The sequence below is a fragment of the Lagenorhynchus albirostris genome, chromosome 17 (assembly GCF_949774975.1).
Source record: "Lagenorhynchus albirostris chromosome 17, mLagAlb1.1, whole genome shotgun sequence".
Classification (NCBI taxonomy): Eukaryota; Metazoa; Chordata; class Mammalia; order Artiodactyla; family Delphinidae; genus Lagenorhynchus; species Lagenorhynchus albirostris.
Genome location: NC_083111.1, coordinates 72403710 through 72421913, shown reverse-complemented (window position 1 = coordinate 72421913; position 18204 = coordinate 72403710). Strand labels below are relative to the sequence as shown.

The window sequence follows — 18204 nt, the reverse complement described above, 5'->3', positions numbered from 1 at the left end:
AAGGTGGGTGGGAGGGAGCCGAGATATATAGGAGTTTTTGCAACAAAGGACCAGGTGGTTGGAACATCAAAGGATTACTGTTAATTAAAGAAAACCAGATATCTCAAGTTAAGCAGTTTAGCACTTTTCTATGTATAGGAAGATACAGGAGTCTGGGCTCATTGAAATCATGCTTTTGATATGCAGCTCGGCTCTCTGGGGCCAGCATCCTGTGTTTTCTCATGCTGAGTTTCCTCAGGGTGCACCTTTGTGGGGGGCTGCAGCAGCTGACTGCTAGATGGGCTTGGCAGTGGGCGGGCCGTTTGTCTCCATCCTGGGTTCCCTTTGGGCTCACCATGCAGGCGGCTGTAACGGAATGGCTTGGTGGCTGCAACATCTCTTGTTTACCGATACGGCAGGCAATACTTTAGTTCTCACCCTTACATCTGTGTGTCCCAGGAGCGGCTTGTGCTGTCTGTGCTCCCCCGGTTTGTCGTCCTGGAGATGATCAATGACATGACCAACGTGGAAGACGAGCACCTGCAGCATCAATTCCACCGGATCTACATCCACCGCTACGAGAATGTCAGGTGAGAAACGGGACACCTCGCCCAGGTCTCTGCGTGATCCCCGTGCTCCTGGCTGCGCTCACCTCACGGCCATGACTTCTGTCTGCCCGAATGTCAGCGCCTTTCTTCAATTGGCTGAGTAGTTCATTAACTAGTGATTATTCATCAGAGAGTTCTACATTTCCAAACTGCGGCTCGAGAAGAGTGTCTGCAGCTAAATTTGCTGGTTGACTTACCACCTGGCTCCCCTGCAGTAGGCTTGCCTGCCTTTACGTTTTGAGTAGGAAAGGCAAAAGCCTTTCACACTATGATGGGAAAAATAATTCCAGAATGTGATCTGGAGGCCTCAGGGGTGTTCTTTATATTCCGTGTAAGTGTCTTTAAAACAATACCAGAAAAAGGACTACAGCTTATTTTTCTTTTGCAAACATATTTTTGGTCACTCATTCACCCATCCATCCCTTCTGCATCCACTGGCCCTTGCATCCATTCACACACCCAGCCATCCTTCCCTTCATCCATCCATGCATCAGTGCCCTCTCTTTGCCCAGCACTGTGCCAGACAATATACCTCTTCAGTGAGACAGGCCTGTTTAGAATCCCAGTGCTGCCTCTTCCTTGTGTATGACCTTGGGCAATTTACATACCTGACTCTCAGAATCCTTCTCTGTAAAATGGGCGCTTTAACAGCCACCTTACAGGGGTTTATGTAGATGATGTGAGTGAAGATATATACAAAGCACAGGACTGGCATAAGCATATAGTAGAGCATTCAGCATGTTGTAGATTGTTTCAGACATATTTCCTCGTTGCAAGCAGAAAAAGAATCCAGCCCCGGCTGATGTAAAAGAAATGTATTGGAGGGCTACATGGGGGCTCCCAGAGTCACTGGGGAAGGACGGAGAGGCGGGCTCAGGAAATGGGCCGGGAAGGAGAGGAAGGCACAGTCGAAATCACAGCAGGGCACTAGGCCAGTGAGGACGCTGCTTCCACTGTACCTGAAGAATCTGTTCCCGAGGAATCCGTTCCCTGTGCTACCAACCCTGTCCCAGACACAGCTGCCTCCTCTGCACACAGAATTCCTCCGCAGCCCCCAGGATCTGGACTGGCTGCCTTTGTCCTGCCGCACTCTCTGACCCCGCTGCCTCTTTGCATCTCAAGTTAAGCCTGAGGCAGATGTGTCTGACTGGCTGAGCCCAGTCATTCCCCAGACGTGACTAGGATGCAAATATCTGACATTTTCAGCTTGTACAGGAGAACTATATCTCCCTCCCACCAAACATCATAGGGTGGGAATTTCCCAAACATAGGGGAACATCTGTAGGTTGAACAGCTCTAAAAATGACCAGTGGTACCCCCTTAGTTCCTTTCCTCCTAACTTTGGTAGGAGGGAAGAACAACTTTTCCTTCTCACCGGCACCTCTGGGTGTTTTTCTGGCGTGCCAGGGCACTTATGTGAATGCAAGTCTAGCAGAAGTCTTGATTCTAACGCAACCTTTTAGCACATATATCTGTGTAGGTCATTCGGGGTCTCATCCAAGAATTGAGCTACACTGGCTTAGATGCTTGAGTTTGCAAAGAGCCCCTTGTCAAACAGCAACTCTATTAAAAGATGCACTCCAGATCTAGGAATTTGTCCCACAGACAGTGGGAACTCATCAATACCAATTCTCGAACAACGGGCTCAAGGCAGTACTAGTCATTATAATACAGTGTGAGGTTCTATTATCAAGTAAGCAAAGGACAGTAAGAGATCATAAAAAGAGGAAGACCCGGGGTGGGGATGGAGGTGCGTAGAGAAACAGTCCTAGAAGGGGTGATCCTTATTTGCCTTCTTTGAAATTGAGTCTGCCAAGTGAAAAAAAAAAAAATCAAAGAAAAGAATCCTAGGCAGAGGAATCAGCACAAGTGAAGGCAGAACAGTGAGATAAAACTAAGAAAAATGCAAAATATATATCGTATATTTGACATATATGACATATTATGAAATATGTATTGACATAGTATAATGATTCATATATAATTATAATGGTATGTAATTTAATGAAGTATAATGAAATAAGACATATTATAAAATATATATGACATATTACAAAAGTGTCTGTCACCACGGAGAAAGAGGAGAATAAAAAAAAACGGCCCTTCATAAAGAAAAAAATAAACAAGCCTGCACACCCACGTCAACCTACTTGGGAGCCTTAAGTTCATTAAAAGGCATGTCTGGAGTTCTTCCCGCACTTATCAGTTTTCAGTGCTTCCCTTAGTGAAGAACAACTAAAGTTACTTCTGCACCCTGCACCCTGCCCGTTTATCTTAAATCATTGAACTGAGATTTTGTGCTCCAGACTCTTTTCCAGAGCTTCGCACCGCACTAAATTGAGATTGCGTTTGCTGCCCTGCATTCCCAGCGGTCTCAGCTCGCAGTGAAGGAGCCACTTCTAATGGGAGAAGAATGGCAGAGGTCCTGGCAGCTGGAGGGGCCCCTCCCAGCCGTTCACAGAGGCAGTGGTGGCGAGATGCCCACAGCCCTGCTGGTCCTGGGAAGATGCACTCAACTCGGGGCGGTGGAGCCCCTCCTGCCCATTGCAAGGCTGCTGGGTGCTAAAATAGGACGAGAGATGAAAAATGCAGAGGAGGATGGGCCTTAGCCCGTGTCTGAGAGCAGAGTCGGGCCGGCTGCGACACCCTGTTCCCTAGCCCCCAGAGCACACCCACTGCAGGAAAGGGAGCATTTTTGAAACCATTTCCCATCCTGTCACTGTCTTTGAGGAAACCCACCTGGTTCATTCTTTCTTCTCTGTTGCTTTTTTGTTGGTATGGTTTTGTGACCTTTCCCTAAAAACAGTCTGCTATAAATGTCTAACTCAGTCCTGTTTCATACAGCTCGTTGCATCCTGTCCGGGTAAGGTGCAGTAAGAGGCTCCGCGCCTGGCGACATGAGTGGCCGAGAGTGGACTGGGGCGAGCAGATCAGGGTTTTCATCCCAGAACGCTTTGCATGAGTCCCCTGTGAGACTTCGGTTGCATCATTTCATCTTTCCGGATCTCCGTTTCCTAATCCAAAAACCAAGCTGCTTGAAATGGACAAAACATTTGGACTGTCAAGTCGATTTCAGCTACAAACATATGAGCCTTCACCAGATTCATTCTGGAGCTCCACATGGCCACTCGGCTTTTTATGAGAAGCCATTTGGGCTTCCAATCCCATCTGCCCAATTCCGCTTCTCTTTCCTTATTCCCCATGTAGTTAAGCATTTCTTGCGCTAGTTAGGGGAATGCTCTAACAAATAACCTGTCAATTTCAGTGATGCAAACTCAATATAATTCATCCACACAACTCCCCCTGGCTTATACTCCCTGCCAGTGGGTGATTCAGGGATAAAGCCCCCTGCATTTCATAGCTGTATCACCCCCTTGGGCTTCAAAGTTGTTGGCATTCAGCTCTTGGAGAGAAAAGGGTAGAAAAGGCACACCTGCTTCTTTACCACCTCAGCCCAGAAATGGCATCTATCACTCTGCTCAGATTCCATTGATGGGACCTGATTCCATGGCTCCACCTCGATACAAGAGGGGCACAGAGCCCCTGCTAGTGGTCTTTGCTAGTGAGAGGCAGGCATGGATTTGGTGGACAGTTAGCTTCTCTACCAGAGCTCCCTGCCCCCATTCCTTTTGCCCCCAAACCCCATGCCATGTACATTTGCACACATTTGCTGGCATAACTCAGTCTACTCACTTTCTTGAATGACTGTTTCTTCCCAGCCAGGCCTGTCAACATGTACAGTCATCACATTGAAGCCCAATCCGGCCTCTGTACCCTGACCCCAAATTAAATCTCGGAGACAGAGTTTTGGGTGAAGTAGAAAAGAATAGCTTTATTGCTTTGCCAGGCAAAGGGGGCCACAGCGGGCTCCTGCCCTCAGAACTGTGTGTTCTGACCAACCTGGTGGGGGTAGTGAGGATTTTTGTAGTAATGGCTCAAAGAGGGTGTGATCAGCTCGTGGACATTCTTCTGACTGGTTGGTGGGGAGGTAAGTGGGAGTCGGCATCATCAACCTTCCGGTTCCACCCGGTCTGGGGTCTGCGTGCTTGTGGGCAGCAGGCAGTTAACTTCTCCCACCTGGTGGAGGTTTCAGTATCTGCAAAACAGCTCAAAGATGTTGTTATGTGTATCCCTTGAGGGGGAACCAGGACCCAGCCCCAAGGCTGCACTATTGTTTCTTGACTGTTCCTCCCTTGTCTCTGCATCCCCTCCCTTCCCTGATTAGCAGCGGTTTGAACCTGCTAGTTGGAACTCAGGGAAGGTCATGGAGGCTGAGTGAAGCCTATTTCCTGTAATCAAGAAATGGGGGACACAGAAAGGCTTTTGTGCCCAGGAGCCCCACAGGGTCCTGCTTGGTTTTGACATTGGCCTTGCAGACTTCCGTTTCACATACAAGCAAAATGCAGTTGAGTGGAGCTAGAGAACTTGGTTTTGGAGGTCTGTTTGTGTGGCCATCTATTAAGCACTCTCCGATTCCCAAACATTTCCACAAGGAGTTACATACTCTCCACTTATTGAGGACTATGCCGTGATTTACATGTGAGCTCCTTTCAGTAATCCTGCAGAGTAGCTTTAATGATCTCTGCTTTATTATAAAGAAAATGGAAGCTCAGAGTGGTTAAATAACCTGCCCAAGAACACAAGTTAGGAATAAAAGTCTACACAGGGCTCGTGTTCCTAATGAGTCTAGTGAATTCTCCTTGAGGACTCTGTTTTCAGAGTGACTAATAGGTAACATAGCTTATTTTTAGCCAAATAAACAACTTATATAAGCAAATTAGATTTGACAATTAATATGGCCTCTTCGGTATAGTCATCTGGAAGATTACAAGTTTATACCTAGAGTCAAAAGAACTGACCGTGAGCCCAGCAACCGGGGGGAGCAGAATGAACAAGAGAGAACCAGGGCCCTGGTTTCTGCTTCTTGTCTTTCGCTCAACAAACTCTTATTGCATAACTATGACTTAAACCAGGGCTTCTCCATCTTTAAGGCGCACACAGATCACCTAGGGCTCTTGTTAAATTCTTGTTAGATTCTGATCTAGTGGGTCTGGGGCAGGGCCTGAGATCTGCATTTCTAACCAGCTCCCAAGAGATGCCAGCAGTGGCCATAACCACACTCTGAGGAAGGAAGACTCAATTCTGAAGATTTCTGATGATTCAATTCAGGAAATATACCATGAGGCCCACCATGCGCTGGGGGATGAGATATGGAGGTAACTCTCTTCCTGTTCTTTAGCTCGTGGATGGAGCACACTTTGCACACATGATTGTGTTACCAAGTGATAAATGCCATGACAGAGGGGAGCACAGGCTGGGCAGGAGGCTAGAATAGGGGTGACAGGCTATGCTTAGGGAAATCTCCATAAAAGTAGAATCTTAGCATATGAGTGGGGTCTTAAAGGACAAGTAGGATTTTAATAGGTAGCAACAGGAAAGAAATTATGCCAGGGAGCAGGTATGTCATGTACAAACACCAGTGTATAAAGCACGGTGTGTTCAGAAGACCGCAAAAAAAAAAAAATTCATGATTTTGGAACACTGAACACATCTGAAACTTTTATGCCCTTTGCTCTCAGGGAATCCCATCTCTTCTTTCAATAGACTGCATGTTTCATAAGGGCTGTGGTGGTACTTTCTGTTCTCCACTGTATCTCCAGTATCTGATATATATAGTAGGCATTCCATTTATTAGCTGTTGAATGAATTAATTAATGAAGCTGTCCTGCCATAGACAGATAGATATTAATAGTTTGGGGCAAATGGATCCATAATGTGAGTAGTTGGACTAGATGATCCCTGGACCCTTCCACTTCCCACCTGCCATGATGATGGCTTACTTCAAAGGTGGTATTACTGTAGTGATAAACAGTGTAGATTCCAGAACCAGCCTGCCTGGTTCAAATCCTAGATTTTCATGTCTGTGGGAGAGTTACTCAGGCTTCAATTTCCTTCTCTGTAAATGGAAATGATCATCCTAGGTCCTACCTTATAGGTTGTTATGAGGAATGAACGAGTTCATACCTGTAGAACTCTTAGAGCATATCAAGTCCACAGTTAACACTCTGTAAGTATTGCTGCTACTATTGTTTCAGGATTCTGTCAACAGGAATTCTTTTAGCCACAAGTCACAAATAATCCAGTTAATGGTCAGACTCTCTTCCTTCTCTGTTACCTCTTTCTCTCTTCCCAACCATTCAATCATAGTGCACTTTTGTACAATAACGATGGAGAGAGCTAATGCATTTACGGAGCACTTACTATGCCAGGCGCTGTGCTAAACACTTGCTACCCACTAGTGAGGTAGGTACTACAATCATCTTCAGTAGATAAAGTATTGGAGAAGTTCATAGTATTCATAAGTGGTGACCTGGGGTTTGAACCCCAGTCTGTCTAGACTCAAATCCTATGCATGTGACCAGCTACTATGCCACCAGAAAGCTGTAGAGGACAGTGGCAGTGTAGTGACCCTGCCAGAGGAAGCCTTATACATTAAAAATCTAAAGGTATCACTCCCACGCTTAAAACCCTTCACTAGCTTTCCATCATGTTTAGGGAAAAGTCTGTATTCATCAACATGGCTAATCAAGCCCTTCCATATTGTTCCTCTGCTCACTTCTCTGACCTCATCTCTCTCTCTCTCTCTCTCTTCCTTCCTCCCTCCTTCTTTCTCTCTTTTTTTTCTCTCCCTCTTCCCTCTTCTCTTCCCACCCTCCTTGCTCAATACTACCCTTTGACTAGCTGTCCTTGAATGCTTGCAGAACCCTGGTCCATTTGCTTGTTCTTCCACCAGACCCTAGTATGTGCTGATCTCTCGCTAAGAGCAGCCATTCATTTACTCACTTTACCCATCAAGTCCCCGAGGTCCTTCAAGACTCAGCCTGGACTTTGCTTCACTAGAAAACTCCTGATCCCCCAATGGCTGGTCATCCCCAGTGTGTGTCTTTTTATCACAGTAGTCATTGCCTATGTTGTTTCTGTCTTTCTCTTTGTCAGCCCAACTCCATTCCCCATACTCTGAGCATCTGAGGACATGCACTGAGGCTTCTTTATCATTTAATACAACTTCCTAGCACAGTGTGTAGCTGGTCACATAGTAGATACATAAATATTTGCTAAAATAATTAAGGCATTATCTAATTAATTAAAGCAATAGTTTTTAAACTGAGATCTAAAAATTCTTAATGAGAATCTGAATGGGCTTCTGGGAAGGTACAGATCCCTTGAAATGAAGTGCAAAATTTTGAATACTTGTACGTTTTTTAGGAACGAGAATCCATAAAAATGGAGACAACTTTAAGAACCACTGAATACCAGGGGTGACCAAAGTAAGTCAATGCACATTCCACAGTGCCTTCCGGCTGATTCACCTAGTTCATTAAAACTAGTCACACCAATGGTAGGACACCATTATTTTATGTAACACTAAGAAAAATAATCAAAAAGTTTGACACACTGCAGAATGCCGTCAGTTTCAGAGATGATCAAACACGAGAATCAAGAAAATACGATACACTTTTTGGTGTTCCATCCTTCCTCTCAGAGGTGTTCCTGTGATTGCGTCAGTCCCTGAGATGGTGTGTTTAGGTGGGTGAAGCAGTGCCCCACCGTGCAGTTCAGCCACGTGCACGATCCCGACTCTGCCCCGGGCTACTAGTAAATGTTGAGCAAGTTTCCCTCCTCTCTGAGCCTCACTTTCCTCATCTTCACAATGGAATGAACAGTCCCTTCCCCACAGGGTAACTGGATGGATTAACAAGACAGTGTTCATTCAGTGCCTTGCGTTTATAAGGCTTTCAAGGACTGCCCCTTCCCTTCCACCTAGCCATATGCATAGTATCAGACCTCACCTAACTTAGTAAATGTGCGTTTCAGTTAATTAATTATTCTGCCAAAGGTCTCCCAGGCTTGCTACCTATTTCCACAATTTTTGGAAAATGCCTAACTCTGTTTGCCTGCCGTTTTGGGTAGAGTATACGTGTGTCATTGGGCTGAAGATAACGAGGTTTCGCATTCTTCTGTCCCCGTGTCCATTTTGCTCTGTGCTCATGCAGTCTGCTTTGCGGTTCATTGTGAAAATGTAGAGATAATTCATAGTGCTTCATTTTGCTTTCCACAATAAATTGATCTATTCCTAGTGAAAAATTCCCTTTTGTGTTGTTTGCGTTGCCCACACTCCACAGCCCTGCAGAGGAAGAAGGGCTTTCCGTTGCCTATCTTGTCCTTCCTGAACCCCTGGGTGGACTCTCTGCTGAGATGTTTGTTAAACACTGAGGCATTCCTTGAGACCTCCGTGGCAAGGAGAGCTAAAATCTCAGACCACACTTGGTTTGTTTGAATCGTGATGTGTCTCCCAGGATAGATTAAAATATTAATGTGCTTTTCTCCCCACCCGATCCCTTCCCTGTTGTCCAGTATTCTTTTTGCAGATGTCAAAGGATTTACCAACCTCTCCACGACCTTGTCCGCCCAGGAGCTGGTCAGGATGCTCAACGAGCTCTTTGCTAGATTTGATCGACTGGCCCACGTGAGTTGAATTTAATTGCCCCCTAGTCTTTGCAGGAGTGAGGGACTGCATGCGGAACGAGGGAAGAGAGGGACTCAGCCTTCATCACCAATGTCATTACCATTCCGCATCCTGACCCCAGACATGGATTCCTGACCCTCGCGCTTGCTGGGGACCGATGTTAGTTATTCACAGGTCTCGGATGGGAGGTTTGTCAGATTTTCCTAGCTGAGAGACAGCTGGTTGAGTGACAATTAAACCAAAGTCCTTTTTAATCTGCTTTCCATTTCCCCCTGCCTGTGGCCGGGCACCATCCAGCCACAGCCTCAGGGTTGCTTCATGCAGGAATGACTGCCTGAAGTTTCCCAGCCAACCGCGGCCATCTGGAATGAATGAGTCTCTTCTCAAGGACCAGTGAGCTACTGGCCCATCCCGCCACCATTTTGTTTGACCTAAGAGCTTTGTTTTTAGCCGACCAGACACTACTTTTCTCTTTCTGCTGGCTTGGCCAGAGCTAAAATAGAGAAGAGGTTAAAGGGAATGAACGTTTGCCACCAAAACCCAGATTCCTAGTCCTCAAGCCACTCACATTACAGAGGAATGTCACTGTCATGCTATATTTTAGAGTGGGTTTGGGGTTCAAATTGGCATGCCTTAACTTCCTACTTTGTAAAGGGTGTATACTAGTGTCCATTTCACAGGCTGTCCTGAGAGTTTAATGAGACCGCATCAGTGGGAGTTCATTGTTAGGTTATCAAAATGTCCTATTTTAAGGCTGCCTCACTCCAACAGAGATCCATTCACACTTGCATCTGAGCACCTAGTAGGTGTTGTGTTGGTAACATGGGAATAACTAAAACACACTTTCCCCCTTAGAGCTAAGTCTAGTCATGGATACCTAAAAAAGTCATCAATGTACAATGTGCTATATGCCATGATGAAGGGAAGTCTAGAGTGCTATGGGAACACAGAAACAACATATAACTCTTGGATCAGAGAAGACTTCCAGGGGAAAGTGATTCTTAGACTGGGTCTTAAAAAGGAGAAAACAAATAGAATACCGTTCATCAATAAAAAGGAATAAATCACCAATACCTGTATCAACATCAGTGAATCTCAACTGCAATATGACAAGTGAAAGAAGCCGGACACAAAAGGCTAGACACTTTATGATTCCATTTGTAAGACATTCTAGAAAAGACAAAAATTATAGGGACAGGAAAGAGATAAGTCATTGTCAGGAGGGATGAGGGGTGGAGGGAGTGGACTGATTGCACAGAAGCATAGGGTGAGGTGATTTGGGGAGTGATCCGGTTGCTCTATATGTGAGTGTGACTGTACACATTTACCAAAAAGGTAAATTTTATTGTATAAAAATTATATACCGGGGCTTCCCTGGTGGCACAGTGGTTGAGATCCACCTGCCGATGCAGGGGACACGGGTTCGTGCCCCAGTCCGGGAGGATACCACATGCCGCGGAGCGGCTGGGCCCGTGAGCCACGGCCACTGAGCCTGTGCGTCCAGAGCCTGTGCTCCACAACGGGAGAGGCCGCAACAATGAGAGGCCCGCGTACCGCAAAAAAAAAAAAAATTATATGCCAATTAGGTGTAAAATTGAGGTGAACAAGGCAGGGAAGGTCCTTGTATGCAGAGGGGAAAACAAAAATTAAGATGCTATATGTGTAGAGAACCAGAAGAGATTTAGCACTGCTGAAAGGAGAATTCAAGGTAGGGAGTGGTAGAGGTGAGGCTAGAAAAATAAGCAAGGACCTGCCAAGGACCCTGCATTGTAATCTGTAGCTACTGGACAACTATTGAGTAGGAGACTGACATGAGCAGAAGAAGAGGTGGAAACTGAGGTCTCCTCCTGTTGGAAGGGTTGGATTAACCTGAAGGACCAGGAATTTGAAGGTGGGGAAGAATGTGCACCATTTCTTTTTATTGTTGCCTCAAGGGCGGTTGGTGCCAGTTACACATAGTTATTCTACGTTACTTCCTGGTTCTGAATATTTCTGCTCAGAGATACTAAGATGAACAAAAATGACCCTCCAAAGAGGACTGAGAGACGTGATCAAGGTCCGTTTCTGGTGTCACAGTAATCCCCATCGACTCAGAGAAAGGGTCGTTATGTAAAATGTAATCCAAGTTGTTTAGCCAACACTTATTGTGTACCTACTAGGTGCCAGGAACCGTGCAGCGCTCTGGCGAGACAAAACCAGTCCCTGCCCTCAGCGTCTGCTAAGGGAGAAAGACAAGTCCGTAGAATTCGCAGGACAGTGTGGTGCAAGCAATAGGCACGGAAGTCCTGGTGGACGGAAGAAGGAACAGTCGGTGCTTGGGGTGAGGAGGGCGGTAACGTAGCACCATGAAGAGAAGAGGCTATACGCAGCTGGATGTGAGGGAGAGCGGGACCTTTCCCGGCATCAGATTAGACAATGAAGAGCCTTCCAGGCTGAGCCATGATGCAAAGGCAGGAAAGTGTGAAAATGTGGAAATGTGGCTGCCTATTTGGGGAGCTATAAGGAGCTCAAGATTGCTGGAGCACAAAGGGCATGGGAGACTGCAGTGAGAAGTGAGCTTGAAGAGGAAAGGGAAGCAGGTCTGGAGGGCACCATGCGACCTTTTAAGGAACGTGGACTTGGTCCTGTAGCCCGGGCTCTTTGCCCTGGTTACAGTGTACGTGGTGGGAGAAGAGGGAGTGAGATGGGGGTGCACAGCTCATCGAGCCCCAGTGGGCGCAAGAAGCTATAGTCCATCTTCTGGACAATGAGTCTTACTGAAAGATTTAAAGAAAAAAATCAAATTAAACACATACCAGTGAGGGAGTAAAATTATTATTAATTTTGATCATATTTAACATTCGTAAACTGCCTGGTGTTCATTATGCACTAGACTGCGTATTTGCCCTGGATTGCCTAATTCAGTTCTTAAAACAAACCCACAAGAGAGGTTCTTTATTGTTCCCATTTTACAGAACAAGTGACTGAAACTCAAAGAAGTAAAATAATCTGCCCAGAACCCCTGGTAGGTGGTGCGTCTGTGATTCAGACCGTCTGAGACCAGGTGCTCACTCCTGACCACTGAGCAGTGCCCCAGGCACTTCAGGGGATGGAGCTAGATGTCAGAGATGTATTGCCGTCCATGCCAGCCAACTTGAAGATTTAGATTTCTAGAACTTCAGCTATGGGCTGGACTTCAATTAACTGTACAGATCCCCTCTCTGAGTCTCAGTTTTCCTATCAGAATTATAATGAAGGATAAATGAAACAATACACAGAGACTGGCTCAAAATAAGTACTCAGCACCCGTAAGTACTCCGTCACTCCCACTCTACCCCCTACCCCATCCCTACCCACCCTAGCTGCATCAGTCTGTTCTACTCTAGGGGCTTCTATGGAAAAGCTTGAGAAACTCTGCCAGTGAAAACAATTCTACTCACCTTGGAATGAGAAAACCTACTTTAAATGTTTTTGCCCCCAGCCTTAGGCAAATCACTTCACCAAGTGGGTCACAGACTTTGCTTCTGTGTAAAAGGGGATTGGACTTGCCTTTTGTGATATCTTTTAGCGTCAGAATTCTGTGGCTTTATGATGATCTCTCTCTGCCTTGCCATAATTATTTGCTTTAGATTTTCATTATGTCGTACATCTGACAGAACCCACTTCCCATGTAAATATGATCCATTGCACCTTCCCATTTATCCACTGCATTATTGTGGTGCAGGCAAAAACTTCAAAGCCTTCTGTTAAAGATCCTCTCAGTGTGGTTGAATTCCTCAGTGCCCTTGTGGCTGCTCAAAGCAGAGTGTTTTTGACCCTTTCTAGTGCCCTTGGCAAACTCTAGTAACTTTTGATCTTTGATCTTGTTTTAAAAAAATAAAGTAGTCCTGGACTTCCCTGGTGGGGCAGTGGTTAAGAATCCGCCTGCCAATGCAGGGGGCACGCGTTCAATCCCTGGTCCGGGAAGATCCCACATGCCGAGGAGCAAGTAAGCCCACGAGCCACAACTACTGAGCCCGCGAGCCACAACTACTGAAGCCTGCGTGTTTAGAGCCCGTGCTCCGCAACAAGAGAAGCCACTGCAATGAGAAGCCCGTGCACCGCAACGAAGAGGAACCCCCGCTCACAGCAACTAGATAAAGCCCTCACACAGCAATGAAGACCCCAAAATAAATAAATTAAATAAATAAATTTATTTAAAAAATAAGTAAATAAAGTAGTCCCTACCTACTCCTCTCCCTAACAAATTAGGAATGAAAAATATGTATGCTATTATCGAGGCTTTGAAATCAACATCATTACATCTTAAGCCTTGTTTCAGATTGCTGACAAAACGGGAAGCAACCTAAATTATTGTTACAGGGAACAATTCCAACACTATGGAAAACTAATCAATAGATTTTAAAGAATGAGATAGCTATTTCTGTACCGACATAGAAAGAATTTCAGGACATGTTGCATGATAAAGCATGTCTCAGATCTATAAACATAGTATGATCCATTTATGGCTAAAGAGCATGAAAAATGGTGCATATATATAAACATAGAAATGTATATATTAATGCATAACAGCCTCTAAAGAGGGGAAAGGAGACCAGGTTTCCAGGGTGTGGTGTGTCTGAGGGGGAGAGGCTACTAAAGGAGACATATCTACAGTTTCATTTTTACTAGGACAATATATTCATGTGTTAATTTGTATAATTACAATTAGATACAGTACTACAAAAATTGTCATGATTTCTCATATAACTTTTTAAAGTGTATTCGTAGCACTAATGTTTTTGTTCTGAGAGTCTTTTTTCTTTTCATTTTTTTCTTCTGATTACTAAAGCAATACTTGTCCATTATGTAAAATTCAAACATCAAAGATAGAGACAATAGAGAAAGTATGTATCCCTGTAATCTTACCCCTCCTCAAAGATATAACCATCTTTGATAATTTGGTGCCTATATCTCCTCGGTGTTATGTGCATACACGGTTTCATAAATTCTCTGGATTTTTTTCCAAGATTTTTAATCATATCAAAGCCATCAAGATGGGAGGAAAAGAATTATATTAAGACTTACTCGATAAAATTTACAAGACCCTCACCCTACTTTATTTTTCTTTTTCAGTATCTTTTTTCAAAGCAACCTGGCTTTTTTAATGTGAGTTTTTCAAAGCAGTTTCTGGTAAAAAGTAGTTGCTTGGATATTACTGTCAAATCGTCTGACAGCTCACGGGAATTGATCAGAAAAATGTGTCTGCAAATTGACAGAACTTGACAGACGAGAAGACAGGCCTTGCATATTTATATTTATATATACATACATGATTGGTATATATACACATATGCATATATACATACCATTTATATGGGGCCCACAGTTTTTCAAGGAGGCTGCCAGCTTCACCTTTTGTTTAGAAGAAAAATGAACCCTGGGTTACAAACATCTTCACTTTCCAAAGGGTAATGAACTATTTTACAGATCTCCTTCCAAAACACATTTTTGTCAGGAGATCTACCATTCTGGTCTCTGCCATAATTTCTGCAGTTTTGTAAAGAAAGAGCATGGAGTCCCAAAGTCAAACAGACATGCTGTGAATTCCACTTCTGTCTCTCATTTGCTGTGTGACCTTCACTTCCTTAAGCCATCTGTGAAGTGGCACATGAGTCAGAATGTGGTCGTAAAGACTAAACAAGATCAATATAATGCCTTTAACACATAGCCCGGCACATAGTATGTGCTCAATAAATACAACTGCCTTTCCCTAAAGTTTTCCAGAATGTTTTCACCTCTGTTTGCATGGAAAAATCACTGATTTGGAGCTTCTGAATATCATATATAATCCATATCCATTACTTTTTAGCCAGCTGCTCTGTGGCCCAGGAAGTTTTCCATCTGTCTTACACTGAAATTTTCGTATCTAAAAACATGGTCTGCCATGTTCAGGGTTATTGTGAACTGAAAGGAGAAAAGATAAGGCACAGCATTAAATGTGGAGAAGACTCTTTTCAGGTTAGCTGTCACTGGCATTGCTAGTTGATGACCATGCTTACTTAGTTATGTATTAAGGGCAAGGGGACCATTTTCACATGCGTTACATATAGGGAATTGAAACCCACTTATCAGTGGCTTCAGTGACTTATCGAAGGTCAAACAGCTGGTAAATTTGACTAGAATGCGGAGGTCTGATTCTTAGACCAAAGTATTTCCTGCTCTACCCTTTCCCTCCCCCTCCCCATTGTCAACAGGGAGGCAGATCTCTGTGCTGACCAGGCTACCAACAGCCCCAGCACGCTCTGCCCCAGAGACCATCTGAAGGCAAAGTGTGGTTGACTGAAGTCACCAACCCCTACCTCCCAGCCTCAGTGTTCTCCGCTGCAGAGTCAGAATAAGGGATTTGCTCCTTTGCAAACAAATGGTAGGAAGTTTTAACTTGTGGCCACATGCGAGATACCTATATGTATATGCATATAAAAACTCGCTACATTGCTGTAGGATATACACAACATATATATATACAGCAGTATATGTAGTATAAATATGTACAGCAATTGTGTGTGTGTATTTATATATATATATATATATATATATATATACGCACACACACACACACACACACACACACACACACACACACACACTTCAATGTATTGAGTTTCTATCATTCATTTCATTTAGTGCCAGGAACTTTCCTTTAGTCCAAGAATATGTCTTTTTACTTTTTTGGTGTTAAAAATGCCCTTTCTTTCATAAAGTGATGGGGATAGGTGGTAGTTTGGTTGTTATTTTTGTATGTTGATGGACTTTTCATACTTCCTTGGCAAAGCACAAAATTGAACTCTAGAGAAGCACCTTGGACCTTCTGGGTTTTTTAAGCTTGTCCCGTGGACTCCACAAATCTGGAAACTGCCAGGACCAATGGGTCAGGTCTCCCTAGTTCCATGCTGGCCATAACAGTCTAGAGTGTCTTAGAAGAAACAAGTGAAGGTCTTGAGCTTCCCTTTTTGCTCTCTTACAAAATTAGTTGCATTGAAGCAGCCAATAGATAGGAACCACACACTCCTAAAAATAACCGCGGGATAGCTGTGCCTGCTATCAGCGTTCTGAAGATCGCATCTGTGCCCATTTGGGAAGGTTGGCAAGGCCCTGGAGATCTGATCCAGACAGGGAAACACCAGAGCCAGTTCTGATTCTCTTTTCCCTGTCTGATATTTGTTTTTTATTGGGAAAGTGATTTCACTTGTTACCCAAACATGATGTCCCAACGCCTGATCAGATTAGGAAACCAGCATGGTGCTTCGTAACTTGGCAGTACCAGGGCATCCACTATGCTGCTGGCATCTCAAGTAGGCCCCTTTCTGTCTGCAACTCCCTTCCTCATGCCCTTGGACTGTGGTTTCCCAAGGAGAGCCCCTAACCCACAAAGCCAAAGACCCACAGGCACCTAGGGCTTCAAATCTAGAAGACATCTCAGAGTCGTTCCGTCCCAACCGTCTACCCAAGGAGACCTAGAGAGAGTCTGCCTGTGTCACAGATAGAAATGTGAAAGAACGAGGACAGGAGTCCAAGTCATCATCATAGAGATGGGTGACATTAATTTAGCGCCCCATCTGCTTGACCCTATACTAAGCCTTCACATGCCTCATCTTCCTACATCTTTACAATCACACAATGAGGTCCTATTCTTATCCCCATTTTATAGATGAGGCAATGGAGGCTCAGAGGTTAAGTAATTTACCTAAAAACATACAGTGAGGATGGGGTGGGGGGTCTAGGATTTGATCTGCAATGGGACTCCTCAGCCAGTGCTTTTAGCCCCTATGCTCTACCGCCCCAAGTTCTCTTTGCTCTGTAACCTGCAAAATCCAGCCTATTCCCATCCAATATGAAAGTATGCACCATTTTCTAGGTACCTGTTGCTCTTTGAAACTTTGTAAGGATCATGTCTTCAAGATTGTGAATCCACCAAACAAACAGGTGTGTCCTTCCTCTCACTGGTGAAGTGATCAGGATAAAAATTGTACCTACCTCCAGGTTCTTGCGAGGGTGCATTCTGTTTAATGTATAATAGGGGTTGTTTTAATCATCTTTGTGTCAGGGACAATGCTTGCTTTATGATAGATGCACACCTGATATTTATCAGTGAGCAAGCATGTGAATCAGTAAATGAATACAAGTATGTACAAGACACAGTCAGCCCCTCTTCTTAAGGTGCCAGTGCCGTCGTTGGGAAAGGACTTTATGTACAGTTGGAACAGTTGGCATCCCTAAGTGATTTATTTATTTATTTATTTTTTTTGCGGTACGCGGGCCTCTCGCTGTTGTGGCCTCTCCCGTTGCGGAGCACAGGCTCCGGATGCGCAGGCTCAGCAGCCATGGCTCACGGGCCCAGCCGCTCCGCGGCATGTGGGATCTTCCGGGACCGGGGCACGAACCCGTGTCCCCTGCATCGGCAGGCGGACTCTCAACCACTGCGCCACCAGGGAAGCCCCTAAGTGATTTATTTTTTAAGTGCTTATTGTTGAGCTAGCAACTGATATAAACTGTTAATCCGGAGACATGTCCCGAGAAGAGATACATCAGTGGGAGGAGGACTTGAGTGTTCAGTGTTCCACGGGGGATTAAGATCAGAAAGGTACTACACGGCAGAGCTGGGATATGGCCCTGTATCTGTCAAACTCAAAATCCAGTGTTTTTCCATGACTCCGTTCCACCACTGAGCCCTTCAACTCCCCCCTCCAATTTCCTGGGAAGAAAATAGCGGCACATTTCAAAGGTAGAAGTCCCTGATCCCAAGGTGCAGGGCTGCTGACCCGGCTCCCCTCTTTCCCAAGGCTTTCGGAAGCACTTACCCTTCTGTTGACTCAGTCCTTCCCTCTCCCCCCTTGTTCCTTTCAGGAGCATCACTGCCTTCGCATTAAAATCCTGGGAGACTGCTACTACTGCGTTTCGGGACTTCCTGAGCCCCGCCAGGACCACGCCCACTGCTGCGTTGAAATGGGCCTCAGCATGATCAAAACCATCAGGTAATTTGGGACCTTCTCCCTAATACCCGAGCCTTTGATGTGCTTGATGGGAAAGACCAAAACCACCCCATCTATCCTTTGCGGTCGATCATGTGTA

The 18204-nt window shown here is 45.0% G+C and overlaps 1 protein-coding gene across 1 annotated transcript in view; it reads left to right on the top strand.

The window, feature by feature from the left end:
• ADCY8 (adenylate cyclase 8) overlaps window positions 1-18204 on the top strand; it is a 219170-nt gene that overhangs the window by 74786 nt on the left and 126180 nt on the right. The window contains exons 3-5 of the mRNA XM_060127469.1: window positions 439-569; window positions 9003-9114; window positions 17980-18107. Coding sequence (XP_059983452.1) covers window positions 439-569; window positions 9003-9114; window positions 17980-18107 — 371 coding nt within the window. The remainder of the gene's footprint in view (window positions 1-438; window positions 570-9002; window positions 9115-17979; window positions 18108-18204) is intronic.